This window comes from Gopherus flavomarginatus, chromosome 16, assembly GCF_025201925.1.
Source record: "Gopherus flavomarginatus isolate rGopFla2 chromosome 16, rGopFla2.mat.asm, whole genome shotgun sequence".
In the NCBI taxonomy this organism is placed as follows: Eukaryota; Metazoa; Chordata; order Testudines; family Testudinidae; genus Gopherus; species Gopherus flavomarginatus.
This window is the reverse complement of record NC_066632.1, coordinates 27,410,148-27,432,110: the sequence shown is the minus strand read 5'-3', so window position 1 is coordinate 27,432,110 and position 21,963 is coordinate 27,410,148. Positions and strand designations below refer to the sequence as shown.

Sequence of the window (21,963 nt, the reverse complement as noted above, 5' to 3'; positions counted from 1 at the left end):
AGGAAGGACTAAGGGGCAGAAGTAAGTAGAGGGGAATGCAGTCAAAGGTGAATTGGAGAGGCATTATGCAGCTGGGGTTGGACCTGCATGTATTTTACAAGGGATAACTCTCTATATTTGTAAGCTGCAATTAATTATGAAGATACTTTTCACTGAAACCCATAGAAAGTCATGGTCCTAGGCCAGATTATAAGTGATGTGCTATTTACTTGTGGTAGTGCCGAGGGGTCCCACTGGGCTAGGTGCTGTACATACACATAACAGCCTGCTCCAAATAGCTTGAAATTCAAGCATAATATGATGGATGAAGTGAATACAACACACAGATGGTACCAACAACAAACCATGGGAACAATGAGATGTGTGCACTTCCCATAATAAACTCCAGTTGTAGCAAAACATCTGCCAAGCCATCCTAGGTATCTCAGTAGAGCTGAGTTTTGGGAGGATAGAGCAGTGGCTTTGCAGAACTGCCCCATTATTAGATTTGGGCTGGGTAATGTGCATTCACTTTGCCCACTGTCCTTCTCTTAACAGCCGCCAGGAGGTGAAGGCTGCCCAGGGCCAGCTACCATTGTAGGTAGGGGAACTTAGGGAGGTGGAATGGAATGACCCATGCTTGACACCAATCTCAATGCCCCATCTCCTAAAAAAGCACAAGAGGCATTTTAAGCATGAGTGTCTAGCTGATGGCAAAGTATGTATCCTCTGCTGGGGAAGGGAATTATAGAATACAAGCAAGCCCATTGGGAAGAATGGAAGGGTCCAGGGAGTTTGTAATGAAATTGGTTTGAATTTAGGCCAGGCAGGCAGTGCCTAACAGGCCTTGCTATCTCCTAGATATCAGTGGCCTATGTGAAAATCACAGGTGGCTGAGTTGTTTCCAAAAAAGAAATGTTCCTAGCACAATCAAATCCATTTGGGAGGAGGGGGTCAGGCAGTGAGCAAGTCCTATAGACCAGTGCTTCTCAAAGCCGGTCCACCGCTTGTTCAGGGAAAGCCCCTGGCGCTCTGGGCCGGTTTGTTTACCTGCCGCCTCCACAGGTTCAGCTGATCGTGGCTCCTACTGGCTGCGGTTCACTGTCCCAGGCCAGTGGGGGCTGCACAAGCGGCGCAGGCCGAGGGATGTGCTGGCCGCCCTTCCCGCAGCCTCCATTGGCCTGGAGCAGTGAATCGAGGCCACTGGGAGCTGCAATCGGCTGAACCTGCGGAAGCGGCAGGTAAACAAACCAGACCGGACCGCCAGGGACTTTCCCTGAACAAACGGCAGCCCGACTTTGAGAAGCACTGCACTAAAGCCCATTGCGCAAAAGAAAACAATTGCATTAAGCAAGACAGCCAAGTTAGTTTTTGTTCCTATTACGTTTGCGACGAGGGAGTCAAAAGCTGGTGTTGCTGAGTATGGTGGGAGGCAGGGTGGGTTTGGAATTGTAAGAGAGGTTTTAAGAACATATGAAGGCTCATATCTGGCCTCTCACTTTTTACTTGACTTGATTTTTCCAGCCTCAAGCATATTAGAATCATGAGATTGGCTTAACTTCATGAGATTTTCAAAATTAATACACACGGGGTTCTTTATTTGCCTTCTGTTTTTTGAGCCTTCACATTTCACATTTTCAAGCTTTTTTCCACAACCAGAGGGCTAGAAACTAACTTTTTTTAGATGAAAACTGAGATTCTCATGTAATCACAGGACTTCATGAGCTGGAGCTTTAAGGTATACACCAAATAACACACGAGCTGGCAACTTCAGTCATACAAATAAAATTATGTTTTGAGGTAAAAATCAGGAGCTGCCAGACAATCAGATGTTGTAATTTACTCAGGAAATGTTACCTCCAGCTGTAACTAGTTGGTAGAATCAGTGATCAGAGAACCCATAATTGGTTGTACACATTGTAGTTTGGCTTATTTCTGTAAGTGACAACACTATCAAAGTAGGAAACTGAGTTAAATATTAGAGTATCAACATTGCGTGGCTGTGCAGGCAGCATGTGTGAGAGGAGGGTGTGGGGTGTTAAGGATTTCCCATCCCCTCCTGGCCTAGCTACCTGCATCCAACTGCTGGGGGAGCACATGGACTGTGTGGCATATGCTCCTGCCAGGGAGGGGTGAGAACTACCTGGGGCCATGTCTCACCAGCCAGGATTATTCCACCCTGAAAAGGGCTTTATCTGAGTATACCATTCCCCTTCTTCTCCACCCCCCGCTATCTCCCACCCCTAGGACATGCACTTTCCCTGGTAGAAACCTCTGAGGGGGCATTGTGAAAAAGGACCTTGCTCAGGGCTGGACACAAAATGCTCCAGCCTGCCCTTTATGAATAAGTACGTCCCACCATCTTGATGACCTCATTCGACTTGAGGGAATCTTGCCAGGATGAAGTTATTCCAGGTACATCTTCAAAGCTGAGGACTGCGCAGGCTGTCTGTGACTGACTTCATGCTGGAATAGCTGAATCATAATGATTCGGCTGTAGAGCAATCATTGATTTCAAGGAACATGAAAGTCATTCTTTATTCAGAGGTCCCTGGCATTAAATATCTACTGTAAAAAAAAAAAAACAAACCAAAAAAAACAAAAAAAAAAAAAACCTCTGTGTGCGCGCATATTTGGGTAACAAGGTCTCTGTCTTTACCTGGGCAATCCGTTGTCTTTAAATGTACAAACCATAGTGTGCACAACTTTCATATGGAAATCTGTGTCCGACATCAAGTGACAATTTTGTCTTTCCTCCTGAAACTGTATGCCCCTTCAGTATTCAGGTTTCCACTCTTAAGTACCAAGCAGTGTCTATGCTCTGTTGTATTCCAGCCTGCAGTGCTGAAGTGCTGTTGCATCAGTGCAAGGTTTCTAGAATTCCTTTGTCCTCTTCTTCCCAAGTGTGAAAAGCTGGAATCAGTGACATCCTCCCCTTATCTTAGAATTGCAACACATTCTTATTGCTCAATCTCAAGCAAAGGATTGACAAAAGGTCTAAAACTTAAGGGGTTTTGCAGGAGTGCTGGATCCAGACAAAATAATTTTCTAGCTACCCCTTTTATTTGTTTGCTTTTAAATTTGCTTGCATTTAATACCTTATAGGCACTCTCTTTGTGAGGACAGTGCTAAACCTATTGAATACAGAATTGTATCTCAAGGCAAATCCATCTGACGAACTTCACCAATGCCCTTGTGGTATATTTTTTTTCTTTCACAAATTAAATTTAATAGTCACCCTAAACACTTTAAAAAAATATTGGTGCTGATTTTTGTTTTTTCCACAACTCATTTGGCTTTGCACAGGGGAACTTGATTAGACCCTGATCCAGCAAGCTGCTATGAGCAGGTCTGCTGGGGCTCCTTGTGGGTGCAAAGGGTTTGCTGCCCACCATAGCAGCTTGAGGGTTTGGAGGCCCTAGTCAGTTGTACTTAATCTGCTTCTCTTTTCTTGTTCTCATGCACTGGCAAAAAGCTGCAATGTTTGGGCTGAAAATGGTGCAGTGAGGATGTTTTTGTCTAAACAGCTGCATGTTTTTTTTAAATTACTATTATATTTTGTAAAGCCCTTTTTTTTAAAAGTGAAAAACTTAATTTGGGGGATATTCTTGACTGTATTTTCCCCCAAAGCCCATTAATTGAGTGTGTGTAATTAAAGGGTTAATAAGATTTGATCTTGCACAGCAGAGGTGTGGAGTGTTGCAAAAATAAATACACAATAAGAAGTAATAAGCAAGTTGAGTGTAGGAGAACTCAATCCTGTGTTAATGAGCTTTGCTGTGTACTCCCTAAGGGCCTAATCCAAGGCCCACTGAAATCAATAGGGAAACTTTTCATTAATTTCAGTGGTATCAAATTGGGCCAAGCTTTCCAAAGAGCTGAGCACCCAACGTGCACCCAGCAAGCTGAGCTTTTGAAAAACTGGCCCCGATTTCCTCCTGCTTAGACTGATGAGTGAAGATATATAAGGATGCCCATAGCTAAGTGCCTTGTTAGCATGATGAGGAACATGCTTAAACCCATCTGTCTTGAGACATGTCCAGTTTCCCACTACCATTTTTTGCCCCTTGTGAACGAGGAGTCTGACATGCTGCAGACTGAGGCAGAGTGCCTGACCTGATTTGCTCCTCCTTGTAGCTTTCACTTGCATGGGAGTGCATCAGCCTTGTACATCCTGCTGTGCAAGGGCTTTCAGGATCAATGCCAAAATGAATCATCATTGGTTCCCCATGAAATGTACTTGTCCATCTCTAGTGCAGTGACTTACTATTTGTTTTGTCTATGCTGTTTTATCCCATGCAGAGTTGACCTGTCGTGGGTGCAACATAACTAAAGAAGCTGCTGCAGGATGAAAAGATGGCAGCGCAGCTGCTTGCACCACCAGGCCCTGATAGTTTTAAACCTTTCACCCCAGAATCTCTGGCTAACATTGAAAAGCGTATTGCAGAGGAAAAGAAGAAGAAGCGTCCAAAGCAAGACAGCAGCCATCGGGATGACGATGACGACAGCAAACCAAAACCAAACAGTGACCTGGAGGCCGGGAAAAATTTGCCTTTCATCTATGGGGACATCCCGAAAGGTCTGGTTGCTGTACCACTGGAGGACTTTGACCCTTATTATTTGACCCAGAAAGTGAGTCTGCAGGAGAGATGTTACTAAAATCACCTTTTTCTTAAGGAATTGCAGGTTTGGATGATGGGAGCCATCTTGTGTTCCCAGCAGTGCTGGGTAATGGGGGTGAGGGGGAATGGAATGTTTATGCCAGGCTTGTGTTTTTTTTAAACTTACTGTTTTGTCTTTGTGTTTAACCAACATTGCTTTTGTCCTTCATGAAGCTTCAGAACAGTTATCCATCTTATCAAAGAGAAGGTTAAGAGGTGACTTGATCACAGTCTGTAAGTACCTATATGGGGAGGTTTCTGACAGAGGGCTCTTTAATCTCGCAGACAAAGCAGAATGAGATCCAATGAAGTAGATGAATTCAGGCTGTAAATAAAGTGCAGCTTTTTAACAGTGAGGATAATTAACCATTGGAACAAATTATCTAGGGATCTGGTGGACTTTCCATCACTTCAAGTCTTTAAATCAAGATTGATGTTTTCTCTAAAATATACACTTTAGATCAGTTACATGACATAGGCTTGATGCACGAATTACTAGATGAAACTCTGTGGCCTGTGTTATGCAGGAAGTCAGACTAGCTGGTCCTAATTGTCCTTTCTGCCCTTTAAAATCTATGGATATAATATTTGGTGAGTGGTCTGCTTCTCAGGTGGCTCTGAAAACTCACACCTGGGATGATGTTGGTACCTTACAGATTTCAAAGCAATGTGCGTTGTTGTTGTTGCAGTTAATCCAATGGCAGCTGCTACCCTAACACAGGACAGTAGAATTCATGCAGAAAGCTCTGTTGTCTCCATTAAAGATGGGTCTGCAAATGGTGGTGGAAGAGACTTTTTTTTCCCTTGGGGCTAGGGTTAGTTATTTGTATGGGATATAGTCAGCTGTTGATCTGAATGGAATGATGGGGCAGAATTGACACCCAAGAGGAAGAGGAGGAGGAATTCTTTAGATTGATTTAAAATAAAAAAAAAAGTCATAGGAATGAAAGTAAGAATGGGAAAAATGAGGGTTATAAATCAGGAGGTGCTTCCTGATGGTGAACTCTGTTAGGACATGGAGTAGTCTCCAAAGGGAAGGGGTTGATAACTGGGCAGTACATTAGTAACTGTACAGCAGAACATAGGTGCTGGCAGTAGGAATGCTGCCACTCCCCCTGGCTTGATGTGGTTTGCATCATATGCAGGGTTTACAGTTTGGCTTAGTGGCTTTCAGCACCCCCATTATATAAATTATTCCAGCATCCCTGCAGCAGTGAACTATCCTGTTCAGTGAAGGGGAGCATTGGCTTTCATGGGGGACTAGATAATTATAATACCAAACATCTTTTTTAGCTCTGACTTCTGAGACTTTCTTACATGGAGGTCAGAGCTTGGATAAACTGGGGGAATCTACTGGAAAGATGCAGGTTGGGATTCTGGTTTCACTTGGGAAGATGGAAATTTGACTGTTTATCACAACTGCTAGAGATAAATATTGGTCAGTGATTTTACACGAGTTTGGGGTGATCAACTGACTGTCATGTAAAATCAATAACTTATTATGAGCTACTTAATAAATATTTTATAGCTTTTGTCTTAGTGTCAGATCTTTCTTACCTGACTCATGTGAGTGGTCCTGTGAACATTAGCACACTACTCACATGAGAACGGTCAACTGGATTTGGCCCTTAAAAATTTGATACAGCTCATAATTTGTCTTGAATCTGCAATAGCAAGTTTAATGCTTGCTTCTGTGCCTCAGTTGCTAATAACAATACAAGCACTAGTGCAGAGCAGAATATGGTACTGGGAATATCTAGGTCCTCTCCACACTAGTGCTTGCATCAGTGCTAGTACTGATGTAGCTGCAGTGGTTCTGAGAGCCAGGCACTAAGTTTGTAAGTGTAGATGCAGCCCTTACAAAGTCTGCCTGAGAGTTCTGCTCCAGCCAGGTAAGTAAGATGTTCATAATCCATGGGAAATATTTCCATCTGATTGGATTATACACAGTGTAACCTCTTTTTGTGGTGTGGGAAGAATCCTTAAAATACATAATCCAGGTTTTCCTCCCAAGAGGTGGAGTGAAGAGAGGCTTCTGTCAAATAGGTTTGGTATGAAGATATGGAATCATGCATTTTAGGGGCTCTGTTAGTTATACCCTGGGCCTAGTGCAGTCATTTAATATGGGAAAAGTAGGTAAAAATGCTACTAAAAACCTGAAGAATGGGAGCATTTTGTATCAACTTTTCACTGGCATGAATGATTGCACAGTGTGCAGGCCAACAGAGAACTGATTCTAGGTCTTCAGGTGAGATAGAGGTGGGAAAGAGATGCATTGGAATTGTGGAGTAGTGAGTGAAAGTGTGATGTGGACTTCCACCCTTCAGAGCTTTGGGAAAAACCTTGCAAGCTGTCCAAGTACTTCCCCAGAGGAAGGAATTGCAGATGATCACCACAAAGAAAACATGTTTTAATAATCTTTTAAGGTGAGAAATATTTCAATGCTGCCTTTTCATTTAAAAGAATTAATAACTTTTTGTCTGGAAGTAAATCTGGAGATGTTCTGTCATATCCCCAAAAAGGAGCTGGGATTTCTGTGCATAGCCACATGCAAAGTTTCTGCAAACTCAGCATACATGCTGTGCAGAAAATGTGAACTCTTTGCAATGGGAACAGCTGCCGATGTTGGAGGGGAAGGTTCTAGATATCAGTGACAAGCTTTTACAGGCCAGCTGACCTCATACTTATTGCTCCGTACAAAGAACCACTCTCTCTTTCCATAAATACTAGAACAGCCTATTTTTTGGCTCTTCTGGTTTGCATCTACTTCAGCATATATAAGATTTAGACGTGTATCGTTTCTTCAAATAGCCAAAGACTCTAGAGTGTCCCACAGACAGTTTTTTAAAGTCCATTTTAAAAAAAGCCCTCTCAATCATCAGAAATTGCAGATCTGTTTGAACAGTGGGAAATTTGACCAGATTACATTCCCCTCCACTTCCCAGCATTTGCCAAACAGTTCTGGAACATGGATTTTTTCTTTTCATTCTAGGTACACAGCATACATAGGCACCACAGTGGATGGTTGCTTTTCCCTTGTGTTAGGAACAGCTGTAGCTAGTGGTAATCTTGATTACTGTCAGCATTCAACTGAGAATCTTAACTTCTCATTAACCAGTTGGCTAATAGTTATAGGCAAGGCACTGGGAGTCAGAGCTCCTAGGTTCTATTTCTAGATCTGTCAGTAGCATTTCTTGGCCAAATCACTTCACCTTTCTGTGCCCCAGATTTTCCATTGTAAAATAGGGATGATCATTCTTACTAGAACTGGGTGAATTATTTACTCACAACAACAATTTATTGGACCAATTAGTCCCTTTTTCCCACTCATGCAATAACCAGTGAAGATTTTGTCTGAACAAATTGCAGTTTCTGGGACTCTCCATAAACTGAGAACTGTGAGTTGTGTGTGATTGGCCACTGTGGAGGAATATGAAGTTTCCATTTTCTGAGTGGATGTTTTAAACAGAATACTTTTGTTTGTGTGTGCATACAGGGATGCAGGCAGGTAACATATTTCCAGACTGTCACAAGGATGAACACAAACTAATTTTAAGAGAAAACAAGTTTAAAAAGGGCAGTAGTATGATCAATCTGAATGGTTAATCAGAATTTGCAAATGCGTTTTCCCATTGCTTGGCCAACTTTATCACTTCCACCCACAGGGATGGGAGTGAAAAGTAATGACTCTTTTTGTGAAGAATTTGAAGATCATTGGAAGAGAGATGCTATAATAATGCACATGGTTATCTCTATCATGAGAGGAGGCACCAGGTCATTTAAATTGCATTGTCCCTGGTGCCCTTTCTTCTCCATCCTCCACTGGATTTTAGTCACAAGAGGGGAAATATTCCTTACCTAAAACTGTCTTGAAAATACCCTTTACTTTCCCTTTCCCATCCATGCTCTTGAGACACTAAACTCTGCCTCTATATCAAATGATGTCAACAGCTGAAATGAATGAGGAGAAACTGAAAGCTTCCCCACATGACAGTATGTCTCATGTATGTATCATTGTAGTCATGTTGGTCCCAGGATATTAGAGAGACAAGGTGGATATTGCCTTTAGAATGGAGCAGAATGTGGACAACATGGAACACCCCCAGAAGCACTGCAGGGGAGGAGGCAGAAAATCAGAAAAGGGAGACAGAAAGATTGTAAAGGAAAAAATGGTCTACCTGCTATGGATAGGCCCACTTTGTGTCTTCTGAGCTTCTCTGGGTGGCCTTACCTAATACATAGCTTGGGCTTCCCTTTAAGCTAGAAAAATGCCACCTGAGGGGAGGGTGTGTGGGAAAACATGGCTTAAAATTATATGAGGGGTGAGCAGGACCGGCGCTAGGGGTTTGAGTGCCCTAGGCGGATGGCAGTTTCCACCCCGCATGCTGGTCCTGCGGCTCTGGTGGAGCTGCCGCAGTGGTGCCTGCGGGTGGTCCACCAGGCCGCGGGAGCAGCTGACTGTCCACAGGCACGACTGCGGCAGCTCGACCGGAGCCGCCTGCTGCCCCCTCTGGCAAAACGGTGCCCACCATTTATTCTGGTGCCCTAGGCAATTGCCTAGGCTGCCTAAATGGTAGCGCCGGCCCTGGGGGTGAGATTTTGTGAACTCAGTTGCTTTTCAAGTTCCCAGTTCAGCAAGGTACTTCAGTACATGGCTAAGTAACTGAGTCATAAGCATCAACTCTGTGCATGCTCCAGGGCTGGTGCACCCACAGAAAAAAAATTATTGGGTGCTTAGCACCCATTGGCAGCCAGTCCACCTCCCCCTCCTGCCCAGTGCCACCCACCGGTGGCCCTGCCAATCAACTCCTCACCCTTCCTTCCAGAGCCTCCTGCCTGCCATGATCAGCTTCCTTGAGAAGAGGCAAGGCGGGGGGTAGAGCGGGAACAGAAAGAGGTGGGGCAGGGGTGGGGGCTTGGGAAAACAGGTTGGGTGGGGGCAGGGCCTGGGGCAGAGTGGCGGGTCGAACACCCCCGGGGCCCAGAGGAAGCCGACTTGTGAACTGAGTAGTCCCACTGAAGTCAGTGGGTGAAGTCCTGGCCCTGTTCAAGTCTACTCAGAGGGTTAACGTTAAGCACGTGCTGAAGTATCTTGCTGAAAAGGGGCCTAAGTTGCAAAACCCCAGAGTCTGAGTTGAGCCCAGGTCTAAGACCTTTCAGTGAATAATGGGATAATGGAAATGAGTTCAGATTCTGGAAAACTTATCCTGTTAACAGGGTCTGTGAGTTTCTCTCTCTCTCTCTTTTTTTTTTTTTTTAATTTGCCCCTCTCTCATGCCCCTTCTCCAATGCAAACTTTGGAGGCATTTAGCTATCACTTGAATGAATGGTTGGTTATGTTTTATTTATGCAATCTGTGTCCATCAAGTTTGGCTGGAGAGTTCTTATCAGATGATGGCTCTTTTGGAGGCCATGATGTCCTCTGTATTCGCACATTCCACAGGTGGTTTTTTAAAACTGAGCATGATGATCATGGCTTAGCTCTAAGGGACTGTGGACCTTGTAGGTCACTGACTGAGAATGAAGAAAAGAAATACAGATCCTGGTAATGTCTTTTCTATTTTTAAATACTTTAGTACTATCAGGATGCGGGGACCATATATGAACTTATGTAGATTGATGTCAGCAGGAGTTGTGGGTGCTCAGCAACTGTGAAGCCCAGCCCATGAATCGGGTGGCAAAACCTAATGTATCAGCTAAGGTCACCTGTGACTTGTAGGTGTGTACCTGAGGATCCTGCTAGTGTGCATGGACCATTAAAGTGATTTGCATCTGCATCAATTCACATGCCCTGTTGGAATGAAGCCATCCTGCCCAAAACTCACCATGAGTGAGTGTATGAAACTGGGAGGTAGTGAAGGGATATGTGAGATGATTCAGGGAGGCCTGTCCACCTGCAGCATGTGCTTCAAGGACCCTCCTCCCATGATCTCTTTGAATTCCTAAGTAATGTGTCTCATGCTGGTGAAGGCAGAAAAGACTTGAGGTGCTACTGCTGGGCTCTCCATGCCTTGCGGGGGATGCAGTGAAACATTCAGATGGGGAGATGTATGAAGCATAAGGTTTGGGCTGGTCCCCTGAGTTGCCAAAGAAGCATCCCTTCCCAGAGCTGTGGTGTTTAATGTGTTTCCCTGGGTCTCTCTGTCTGACCCACTTTAATTTGAGAAGCAGAATCCAGATCCTGGACCATTTGTCACTATCTTCTCATAATCACAGCAGAGGGAGGGAGACTGGTGCCCAGTTAACCTAGGCTGATCGCTTCTTCCCAGCCTGCTTTGGGAATGGGGCTGATGGGAGATGAGATCATATCTGCAATGTTTGGTGGGTGGGACAAAGGAAGAGTTGATCCATGTTTTACAGATGTGGGAATTGAGCTCTAGACAGATGAAGTACTGTATGCAGGGTTACACAGGGCATCTGTGTCAGAGCAGGGAATTGAACCCAGGTCTCCTGAGCTGCTGTTACTCAGTGTTGCTTTTATTTTCTTAAAATCTCTCTCGAAGCATTTCTTTGAAAAGGAAAATAATTCTAAAAATTCCATGAGTTTCTCCCTCTCATCTCAGCTCCTCCTCCTCCTCAGCTCCCCCCAGTTTAGAAGAAGCACAAAATGTGAGAGAAAATTTGTCCTTAACCCTTTCCGTGCTAAGCAACGGGCTATTGAGGAACAAAGGGGCAAATGCTATGCCTGGAAAATGAGCTGTCTGATATATACAGGAACCACATCATTCAGAGCCAAAAAAGTCTTTAGAAGAACTCTTTGTAGAAATGTAGGGCTGGAAGGGACTTCAAGAAACAGGACCAAGTAAACCTAGACCATCCCTGACAGTTGTTTGTCCAGCCTGTTCTTAAAAACCTCCAGTGATAGGGATTCCACAGCCTCTCTTGGAAGCCTATTCTAGTGCTTAACTATCCTTAGAGTTAGAAAGTTTTTCCTAATATCTAACCTAAATCTCCCAGGGTGGTGTCATGTGCAGATTTTATAAGTATACTCTTCACTCCATTATCCAGGTTGTTAATGAAAACGTTGAATAGTACCAGACGTAGGACAGACTCTTGCTGAATCTCACTAGATACATCCTCCCAAGCTGATAGCGAGCCATTGATAACTACTGCCTGAGTATAGTCTTTCAACCAATTATGCACTCATCTTATAGTAATTTCATCTGGATCATATTCCCTTAGTTTGCTCATGAGAATGCCATGTGGGACTGTGTCAAAAGCCTCAAAAGACCCTTGCATTTTCTTTTCACTTACTGTATCTTTCCCTAGCCTGTAGGGTGTCAAATTTCCTCTTAGTGCACATTTCTTGATAGACTTTTTTGAATACAGATGTGGGAGAAATACTTACACAGGCTTTGCCACCAGAAGGACAGCCCTTATCAATCACTCTTGGTAAAACTTGACAGTAAGGCCAACCACTCTATTGTTACCCACGGGAATGCAGTTCCATGGGTTCTCCACACTCTTCATTAAACCTTTCTTTTTCCCCTAAATCCTGTCTACCTGCACTTGTCCTGCTTTTGCAGTCCATGCTAGGAGTGCTTAGTTTAGAATCTACATAAGACTAAAGTAATTTAAACCTGCATGTAACTGGAATTATTTTTTACCATTTTATTAATCTTATCTGTGCACTGTAATATAACACCTATCATGGGCTGTACTGCAAATTGCTAAATAAATTATTTTAAAACAATGTTTCCTAACGAAACCTGTTACTATGGTACCATTACTTTTAAATCAGAAATGTCCAATTTTTTCCCATATAATATAGTTTTCATCCTAAACATAAAATAATTAAAATGGATGGTTCCTTTTAAACCTCAAAAAATGAACAGCTGAGATTTTTGGGCAGTCAGTTCTTCCATAAGGTACCTCTGTGCACAATGCTTTTCTCCAGATGATTCTTGCTTCTGAGCTTCACCTCTGCAGGTCTTGAGGCAATGAATATTATGGCTTAAAAGATGTAAAGATGTTTCTTGGAATGGAACCAGAAACAACTTTAAGTACATGCAGCCATTTTGAAATTGATAAGTTCTAAGAAGTCAGCACTATTAAAAAAAAAAATCAGACTAGTTTTTAAATTACCAAACACGTTTTGGCTTTTCTTTCCTTCACCCTACTCACTGCACCATCTGGAGACTTACCTAAGAGTTCACCAGGGACCCTGTTAGAGCTAGTAAATTACAGTAGGGCACCTGGAATCATAAGTGTAGACTACCCAGTGACCAGGGTTTATTATTATTGATTTATTTATTATTAATTATTTGTATCATTGGTGTACCTGGAGGTCCCATTGTTCTGGGCACTGTGCAGGCGCACAATAAAGCAGAGTCCCTGGCTCAGAGGTTTACAATCTAAATAGACAAATGGAAGGAAAAAAGAGGGAATGTGACTTCTCCAAGGTCACAGAGCAGATCATTCCCCCGGTAGGGATAGAACCAAGATCTCTCAACTTCCAGTCCAGGGCCCTAGTCATCATGTCCTCCCTTGCCCATACTGCATTTGATACCTATTGGCTTGGTCCTTTATGTCATTTACTCCACCTCCTGCATCATTTTCTCCACCCCCTGCATCAAGCTGCAAAGGTTATATTAAAGGAGGTGTGGGAAAATTCTTTAAAAAAACTAGAATCTCATATATTTGAGGTTTTTCATTTTGTGTGTGAAAATAGGGTTGGTTTGTTTATTTATGATCAAAAATAGAAATTGCCTGTGCTGGGGTGTCTGCCCCTCATAAGGCCTGTCTAGGTGCAAAGGGCCAAGGGTGATAGTTGGCACCTGGAGGAGGGTCAGGGCTGATGAAGCCAGCTGGGGGAGGCACAAAGAGAGGCAGTTGGTGGTAAGGGGTGGTGTGGTGGTAAGGTTTGCAGTTATTCTCTGGGTTTAGTGAGGGAAAGGAGAAAACCCAGTGCCTGGAGCTGGCCCTGAGGGAATGGCTTGCCCACAGAAAAATATAGAAGGAGCCTTGTAGAGGCAAAGTTGGAAGCAGCTCAGGGACGTAGCAGCAAAGGTTGAGACAGAGCAGACCTTGGCTACTGGTTGTAGGGTCCCTGGGCTGGAACCTAGAGCAGGGTGCAGGCCTGGGTTCCCCTACCAGCCACTGGGGCAGTGGAGAAAAAGACTGCTGGGACAGTCATCCAATGGGATTTCGAAACCCTGGAAGGAGATGACTATAGTGACCTGGCTGTAAGGCCAAGACATGAAGAGGGAGCACCCTGAGTCTCGGAAGAGAGAGAGACAAACAACAGAACAAGTGACTGAAGGAGGGGATGCCAGAGGAGTGGCGAGCTAATCCTCAGGTGAGCCGCAAAGAAGTGTGCCAGCGGTGAGTAGTGAAACCCATAATACTGCCCCCCCCCATACCTTTATGGCTTTTTTCCATTTTTCAATCCAGATTTTGTAGTTGAGGGGTTCACAAAAGAAATACAAGTGCAAAAACGAAACTAAGAAACTCACTTGCCTCCTGCTAAAAATACCCGCCCCAGGTTAGCAGATACAAATCAACCCTGGCAGGATCAATCCTATTCGAAAGAAAATGTACATTTACACTCAAATTACTCCATTGTGTTGGCACGTTATTGATTGGGGGGGTGAGGGAATCGAGTTACATAGTTACCCAGCAAGAGTTAGAGGAGCATGTGTGTGGTAGGGAGGGCAAGTAGGAAGATCAGGACCACGACCTGGGGACTAAACCACAATCCAGTTTTATTTTTCCCTTTTAACTAGTTTACTGCTCTATGGTCTAATTTAGCCAAAGGAGCTAAAGCATTTTGTTGCACTAGTGAAATGGCGAATTAGAATAATAGAATTATATAATATTAGGGTTGGAAGAGACCTCAGGAGATATCTAATCCAATCCCCTGCTCAAGGCAGGACCAACACCAACTAAATCATCCCAGCCAGGGGTTTGTCGATCCGGGTCTTAAAAACCTCTAATGATGGAGATTCCACCACCTCCCTAGGTAGCCCATTCCAGTGCTTCACCAGCCTCCTAGTGAAATAGTGTTTCCTAATATCCAACCTAGACCTGCCCCACTGCAACTTGAGACCATTGCTTCTTGTTTTGTCATCTGCCACCACTGAGAACAGCCGAGCGTCATCCTCTTTGGAACCCCCCTTCAGATAGTTGAAGGCTGCTATCAACTCCCCCATCACTCTTCTCTTCTGCAGACTAAATAAGCCCAGTTCCCCTCAGCCTCTCCTTGTAAATCATGTACCACAGCCCCCAAATCATTTTTGTTGCCCTCCGCTGGAGTCTCTCAACATCCCTTCTGTAGTGGAGGGACAAAAACTGGACATAATACTCCAGGTGTGGCCTCACCAGTGCTGAATAGAAGAGAATAATCACTTCCCTTGATCTGCTGGCAATGCTCCTACTAATGCAGCCCAATATGCCGTTGGCCTTCTTGGCAACAAGGACACACTGCTGACTCATATCCAGCTTGTCGTGCACTGTAATCCCCAAGTCCTTTTCTGCAGAACTGTTGCTTAGCCAGTTAGTCCCCAGCCTGTAATGGTGCATGAGATTCTTCCTTCCTAAGTGCAGGACTCTGCACTTGTCCTTGTTGAACCTCATCAGATTTCTTCTGGCCCAGTTCTCCAATTTGTCTAGGTCACTCTGGATCCTATCCCCACCCTCCAGCATATCTACCTCTCCCCCCAGTTTAGTGTCATCTGCGAACTTGCTGAGGCTGCAGTTCATCCCATCATCCAGATCATTAATAATTCCTTAAGAAAAATTCTTGCTGGGAAACATTATCTGTCTTGGCAGAGGGCTCTTGTGGATTCTGTTGTGTTGGGCTCCATGAGGCTAAGGGGTGGGCCAAAGGGTGGGTTAAATACTGAAGTGTGTGTGTTTAGGGGGTTTTAGGCAGTTTATAGGCCTTGTGCTGGCCATCCGTGGGGGATGAGTTTCATTCTAATGCATGGGTTCTGCTGCATTTGGTCTGTAATATACCATAAGAAAGCTTTCCTGATGCTGTAAGAGGATATGGTGCATTAGAATTTTAACTTTTCAGTGCATATAGACTGTTCCCTTTGTTTCACTTGAGTGGGAGGGACCAGTGTGTTTTGCTATTGAAGAATCAGTGTTCTAGACTCACCTCTCCAGTTGTACACACGTGAGTCTCACAGAGATGGTTTGTATGTGGTCTGCAGCCCATAGATATATTTTACATTATTTGTGTTGCATTGTCCGCTTTTCAGGTGATGGGTTATCCTAGATTGTTCCCCGTTAGAATGCTGTGTACATGTGAATCATGACTGACAATAAACACTCTTAAGGGAGAGGCCAGAACAAAACCGCCATGGACTCCTGAACATCCGAATTCTGCAGCTTAGGCTCCTTGCCAGTGGTTAAAAATGTTCATCTGTTTAACCTGGCTCCAAGGACACTTGACAAGGGACAATAGCTGTACTTTCCTGGGTGCATTGCAAGGTGGTCTGAGGCCAAGGGGCAGGGGCCATGTGGTTCATCTGGGAGAGAAATCTACTTAATCCAAGAATCCTGGGGGGATTGCTGAAGAATCTTAACTTTGCTTTAGGCAGGTTTAAATGAAACAAACAAACTGTCCCTTCTTGTGACAGAGACAGTGTAAACTGGTGCACTGTTACTTTCCTGAGCTGGAAAAACAATCTGGTAAGTGATGCACGCTGTGGGATCATAGATCCAGATTTGCCTAAGGCTGAGCTTGAGTTAAATTGTACAACCCTGTTTTATGTGGTCCCCACATGTTGCTTGATTAACAGTCTCCTGGAAACATTTCCCTCTTCTTTCTTTCCCTGGATTGTACTGTGCTTCCTTCTAGGCTCTAATTTCTAGCTTGTATTTGGCTTGCACCGTTGAGTACAACTCACTGTTGGTAGAGTGAACAGTACAGCCTATTAACCAATAATGCTAAACTCAAGTGCCTTTACGTTGTTTTTCTCTCTATTCTTCATCTGCTGCCACCCAGCTTAATTATGAGACAGAAGGAAATTTAAATAATTTGGAAATAATTTCCCTCAGTCAGGAGTGTGTGCATCTAAGGTAAATTTAGCATTTAGTATCGGTCACTGTCAGAGATGAAATACGGGATTTAGATGGGTTTTTGGTCTGATTTGATACAGTGATTCCTATATTAGTCATACTGATCCATTGTAGACCTTACGTTTTCTCTCTCTCACTGGAGTTGTATCCATTCACAAACATCCTTAATGTCCTTTCCTTCAGTCTGTTGTTCATCTGTTTTAGTAATTTTGTCTCCTTTCACTACTGCACCATACTTTCTGGAGTCTGACTTTTTGTGACTCAATCACTCACACTGTGGCCTCAAATGACATTGAAATCAAAATAAATTATGACCCACTTGCTTTTTTTCTCTCCTCCCTCCACTTCCACTTATCTACCAAGGCAATAACATCTTAAAAGAATATTAGGAAGGCTGTGGCATGTGATCCTTTGCTTGGCGAGTCCCTGTGGACTGCTTCTCACGTAATTATACATTTCTGAATGTGTTGTAATCTTGTTCCCAATCAGTGCTTCCAATATCTTCCCCCCACAACTGAGGTCAGACTAGCAGCTTCTCTTTTGAAGTTGGCAAGATCCTCCCTTTCTTCATTGTTAATTATTGGAGCTTTCTAGTTTTCTGTGTAAATCTTACCCTTATGGCTTTCCTCTGTCCTACTTCCTGCAGGATTTGAGTATACAATTCCCCTAGGCCTGGAGCCTTATCAACTGTGAATAGTCTGAACTGCTGCCTCACCTGCTCCAGGACAATGGGGAACATCTCCAACTTCTTGGCAGCTCATAATTGTCACTGCCTACACAGATTCCCAATGTAGATGTGAACAAGTCTGTTTAGACCGGAGAGTTTTTATTGTATTTGGAGGGAGGGTCTTTGTGCTAGTGTATCAGAGTAAAATTGTTCACATATGCTGGGCCTTACCCAACTCCTGCTGAAGCCAATGATAATCTTGTCGTCAACATACAGAAGTTGGACTGGTTTAACTCTCTTATTTTAGTGGTTGCCACGTGTGCACATGCTCCATTGATGGCTCTCTGGACTTTGAACTCAATGCAATTCATAACTGCAGCGCTTCTGAATCACCTGGAGTTAAAGTAGTTTAGTGGCAGTTTGAACACTTCCTACTTCCAATTTAACTGATCCAGTGCAAGTAATCCTTCTACTGCTGCCTTAAAGTGCACCAGTCACTCCAGAACTGACCTGTCTGTTCACCTTTCTGAGCTTCACCTCTTCAGGGTCATTTGGGCTGGAAGTCACCCACTACCTCATAGCACTGGAGAAGCCCTGAGGACCTATGTGTCAGCCACTTTTATGGTGAGCAGATGCCACTACTCAGACAATACAGAAACTCATTACAAACCCAATAACACATTGAGACATAGTACGTCTGGAATAATGAGCAAAGCATTGGGAGTTAGGAATTCTGAAGTTCTAATCCTGGATCTGCAATGGATTTGTGGTATAGCTTTGGGAAGTAACTTTACATCTCTGTGCGTCACCTTTTTTCCCCATCTGTAAAATTGATAATAATTCTTTTCCCTCAAAGAGAAAGAAGGAGTATTTTAATAAGGTGGAGAAAATAAAATATCCCTTCAAAAAAGGCATCCAATGGCCAATGATGCTCCATAGTCTCTCTTCTGTGAGCTTCAGGCCAAACTGTAGCCTTCCATTTGCAGATAACGTGTAGTGGTTTCTTCTAAGGGGATGTTGTCTGGTTAAAGTCTGTGACTGTGTGTGTGTGAGAGAGAGAAATCCATATTGCTCCTTAGATTACTCAGACTCAACATTTAAAAAAAAATCTAGGCCAGGGTGGACAAACTTAAGGGCCACATCTGGGAATAGAAATTGTATAGCGGGCCGTGAATGCTCACAAAATTGGGGTTGGGGTGCCGTAGGGGGTGAGGGCATTGGTTGGGGGTGTGGGCTTCAGGGTGGGGCCAGAAATGAGGAGTTCAGTGTGCGGGAGGGGGTTCCAGGCTGTGGCGGGGGTTAGGGCTCCGGCTGGGGATGCAGGCTCTGGAGTGGGGCTGGGGATGAGGGGATTGGGGTGCAGGAGGTTTGAGGAGTTTGGAGGGAGAGAAGGGGATCAGGGCTGGGGCAGTGGGTTGGGGCACGGGGAGAAGCTCAGGGGTGCAGGCTCCAGGTGGTGCTTACCTCAAGCAGCTCCCAGAAGCAGTTGCAATATCCCAGCTATGGCTCCTATGCGGAGCCATGGCCAGGCGGCTTTGCAGTTCCCATTGGCCGCGGTTCCCAGCCAATGGGAGCTGTGGAGGTGGCACTTGGGGTGGGGACAGCATCCAGAGCGGAGCCCAGGCAGCCCCTATATATAGGTGTTGTAGTGGGGCCATGCTGCTGCTTCTGGAAGCAGTGTGGAGCGGCCCCCGACCTTGTTCCCCGGCTGGAGTGCCTTTCTGGGAGCCGTGTGGAGTGGCCCTATACTCCGCTCCCCAGCGGGAGCTCGAGGGCCATCTTAAAATGGCTCGTGGGCCGTCGTTTGCCCACCCCGATCTAGGCCCAGATCTACAGCAATAACCAATGAGTACTCAGCAAATCTGTGGAGGGAGAAAGCAGGCACTACACTGCTGTGTGGAGACTCAACATGGATCCTGTTGATTCCACTGGCTTTTCTGTAATTGGGCTCATTAAAGGGCCCTCTGAGGGACGGGGCTGTTGCATTCAGTGTATCCCATGTTAATGTTACATTGCAGATACCTTTGTAAAGCAACCTTGTCTAGATATGAAGCCGGTAAACAGCAGGCATGAAAGCTTCCTGCAGGTTGGACAGCTCAAACAGTTCAGCCTATTTTTTTTATCGTGGTGGTGGTGGGGAATTGTATGGCTTTTGTGCTGCACGGAGACCTCTGGTGATGGGAATCCTCCATGCACAGAAGAGCAATAGCATGGGCAGTGGCACTAAAAGGTTCTCTCTACTGCGTGGTCAGCATGCGGGAACTTAGGCCCAGCAGAACCACCATCTTCTCATAGCCCTGTTTCCCTGGCTTCTCTGCTGAGGTGTTAACAAGAGGGCCAGTTGGGGTTTATCTGTTTGTCATAACTCATTACCACAGGTGATTCCCCCCCCCCCTTGTGTTTGTTTAATCAGAAATACCCCCTTATATATATGCTGCTTGTTCTGTAAACCTTTTAGCTGTGGAGTTGGTTCCTTCCTAGCTGATTGTGCAAGAGAGACTTTCTTGAGTGGCCAATAGCTAATTTTGAATTGAGTAAAACAAAGGTCCCTGAGTCCTGACAGTTCTTGCTTGATGCTGGCTGTAATCACATTGCTGCCTTTTAACGTGTCACTCTTGCTCTGTCTGCTGTTGTGATGAAAGGGGCAAGCAATGTAGCTCCTGAATGTTCTCACCCACATTCACTGGACTGATGGGTAGTGCATCTTCCGTAGTTGTAATGAGAGATTTTTTTCCCTTTGCAGGGGAGGGGCATGCTTTATATACTTGGATGTGCCTGGATTGTAATTTTTTATAGCTTCTGTAGTTGTCAAATCAACTGTTGGGCTTTGTTCAAGGGAGCAGAGCTTGGGAAATAAGGTATTCACAACTCTAGGTGGGACGAGGGGGGTCGTGTGTGAGGGGGAGGAGAGGGATCAATCTGACAAGGGAGGCCCTACGTGTGGGGGGACGGGAGTGTGTGTCTGAGGGAGGCCACGTGTACTCTCTGGTGGGGGCATGGGGCAAGGGAAGGATCGGTTTGACTAGGGAGGTGATGCAGGTTCTCTCTCTCTGGTGGGATGCAGGGTCTGTCTGATGAGGGAGGGCACAAAGGCTCTGATAGGTTGTTGAAATGGATGATTTGTATTTTGGGAGGTGAGGTCTGAGTAGGAAAAACCTGTTTTGCCCAGTGGGTATTTACTTACCTAGTTTATTACACAGCTTGTGTAAGAGCAAGGAGAGAAGCCCTGCCTGGCACTTCCCTGTACGTTTTCACATTTCTAACGGGGGAGGAGGAGGCGATGGAAATACATGGTCATAGTTCAAGTGTGTGCAGCATTATGCAGTATGCTCAGCGCTCTCGGGGAGCAGCATGCACGTCTGTGCTGGACACCTGGCTCTGCTCAGTTCTGCCAGGGTTGAGCTTCAGGATATTGTTTTTTCTGCTTATGTCGCTTTTTCCTCCTCCTTTGCAGATGATGAAGTGTGCCCTTGCCACAAACTGATGCAGGGTGGCAATGTAATTAGCAGAACTGGGAGAGTCACAGATCTATAAAAGCATCTGAAGAAGTGGGTATTCACCCACGAAAGCTCATGCTCCAAAATGTCTATTAGTCTATAAGGTGCCACAGGATTCTTTGCTGCTTTTACAGTTCCAGACTAACACGGCTACCCCTCTGATACTTCACAGATCTATGAAGCCCTTTGTCTGCCATATTTGAGATGTAGGATAGTCTTAGATTAAGGTGCTGAACTAGGACTTGAGGTCTGGGTTCAGCTCTGGCTCTGCGACTGACTTCCTGCATGACCTTTGACAAGTCACTTAATCTCTGGGCCTGGGTCCCTCCCCCTTCGTAAGCCGGGGATAGTAATACTTCTTTTCTCCCACTCTGTCTGTCTTGGCTGTTTCGATTGTAAACTCTTGGGGCCAGGGAGACTCTCTCTTCTGTTTATACAGTGCTTGGCACAAGGGGCTCTGATCTTTGTTCAGCCTCTAGATGGTACCATAAAACCAATAATAATGATACTCTGGCATGAGGTGGGGGACTTCTTAAACACTAATCTTTTTACAAACACCAGAAAATGTAATTCTTGTGTGACTTTTAAATTCTTGCCCTGAAAGTTGTCCTGTTTTTTCCTGTACATATGTTTCATACTTTGATATTTCATGCATTAACTCTCTCTCTCTCTCTCTCTCTTTCTCTGCAGACCTTTGTAGTACTAAACAGAGGGAAAACACTCTTCCGATTTAGTGCCACACCTGCCTTGTACATTTTAACTCCTTTTAATCTGCTTAGGAGAATAGCTATTAAAATTTTGATACATTCATATCCTTTTTTATTAATAATTGACTGCTGTGCTGCTGATGTTTTACTGCTCGAAAAAATCAATGACTTGTCTTACTACTTGGTTCAAAACTTATTTATGTAGTACACAGTCAACACTCGGCGAGGTCAGTGAAGGGGATCTCAATGGATTGGGCTCCAAGTTTATACATTAGTAATTATTTTGTTTATGAATAAGTAATTATAGTTCCTATAGGCCTGGCATATCCAGTAACATTTCATTTACAAAGATCCACACTATACTGTGTATATGCACATCCATTCTTCCAGTACCCAAGAACCACTAAATACGGGAACAGAAGTAG

The 21,963-nt window shown here is 44.5% G+C and overlaps 1 protein-coding gene across 1 annotated transcript in view; it reads left to right on the top strand.

Moving 5' to 3' along the window:
- Window positions 1–21,963, top strand: part of SCN8A (sodium voltage-gated channel alpha subunit 8) — a 129,850-nt gene that overhangs the window by 19,803 nt on the left and 88,084 nt on the right. The window contains exons 2-3 of the mRNA XM_050925364.1: window positions 4,282–4,611; window positions 21,522–21,640. Of these exons, the coding sequence (XP_050781321.1) occupies window positions 4,336–4,611; window positions 21,522–21,640 (395 nt within the window). The 5' untranslated portion in view covers window positions 4,282–4,335. The remainder of the gene's footprint in view (window positions 1–4,281; window positions 4,612–21,521; window positions 21,641–21,963) is intronic.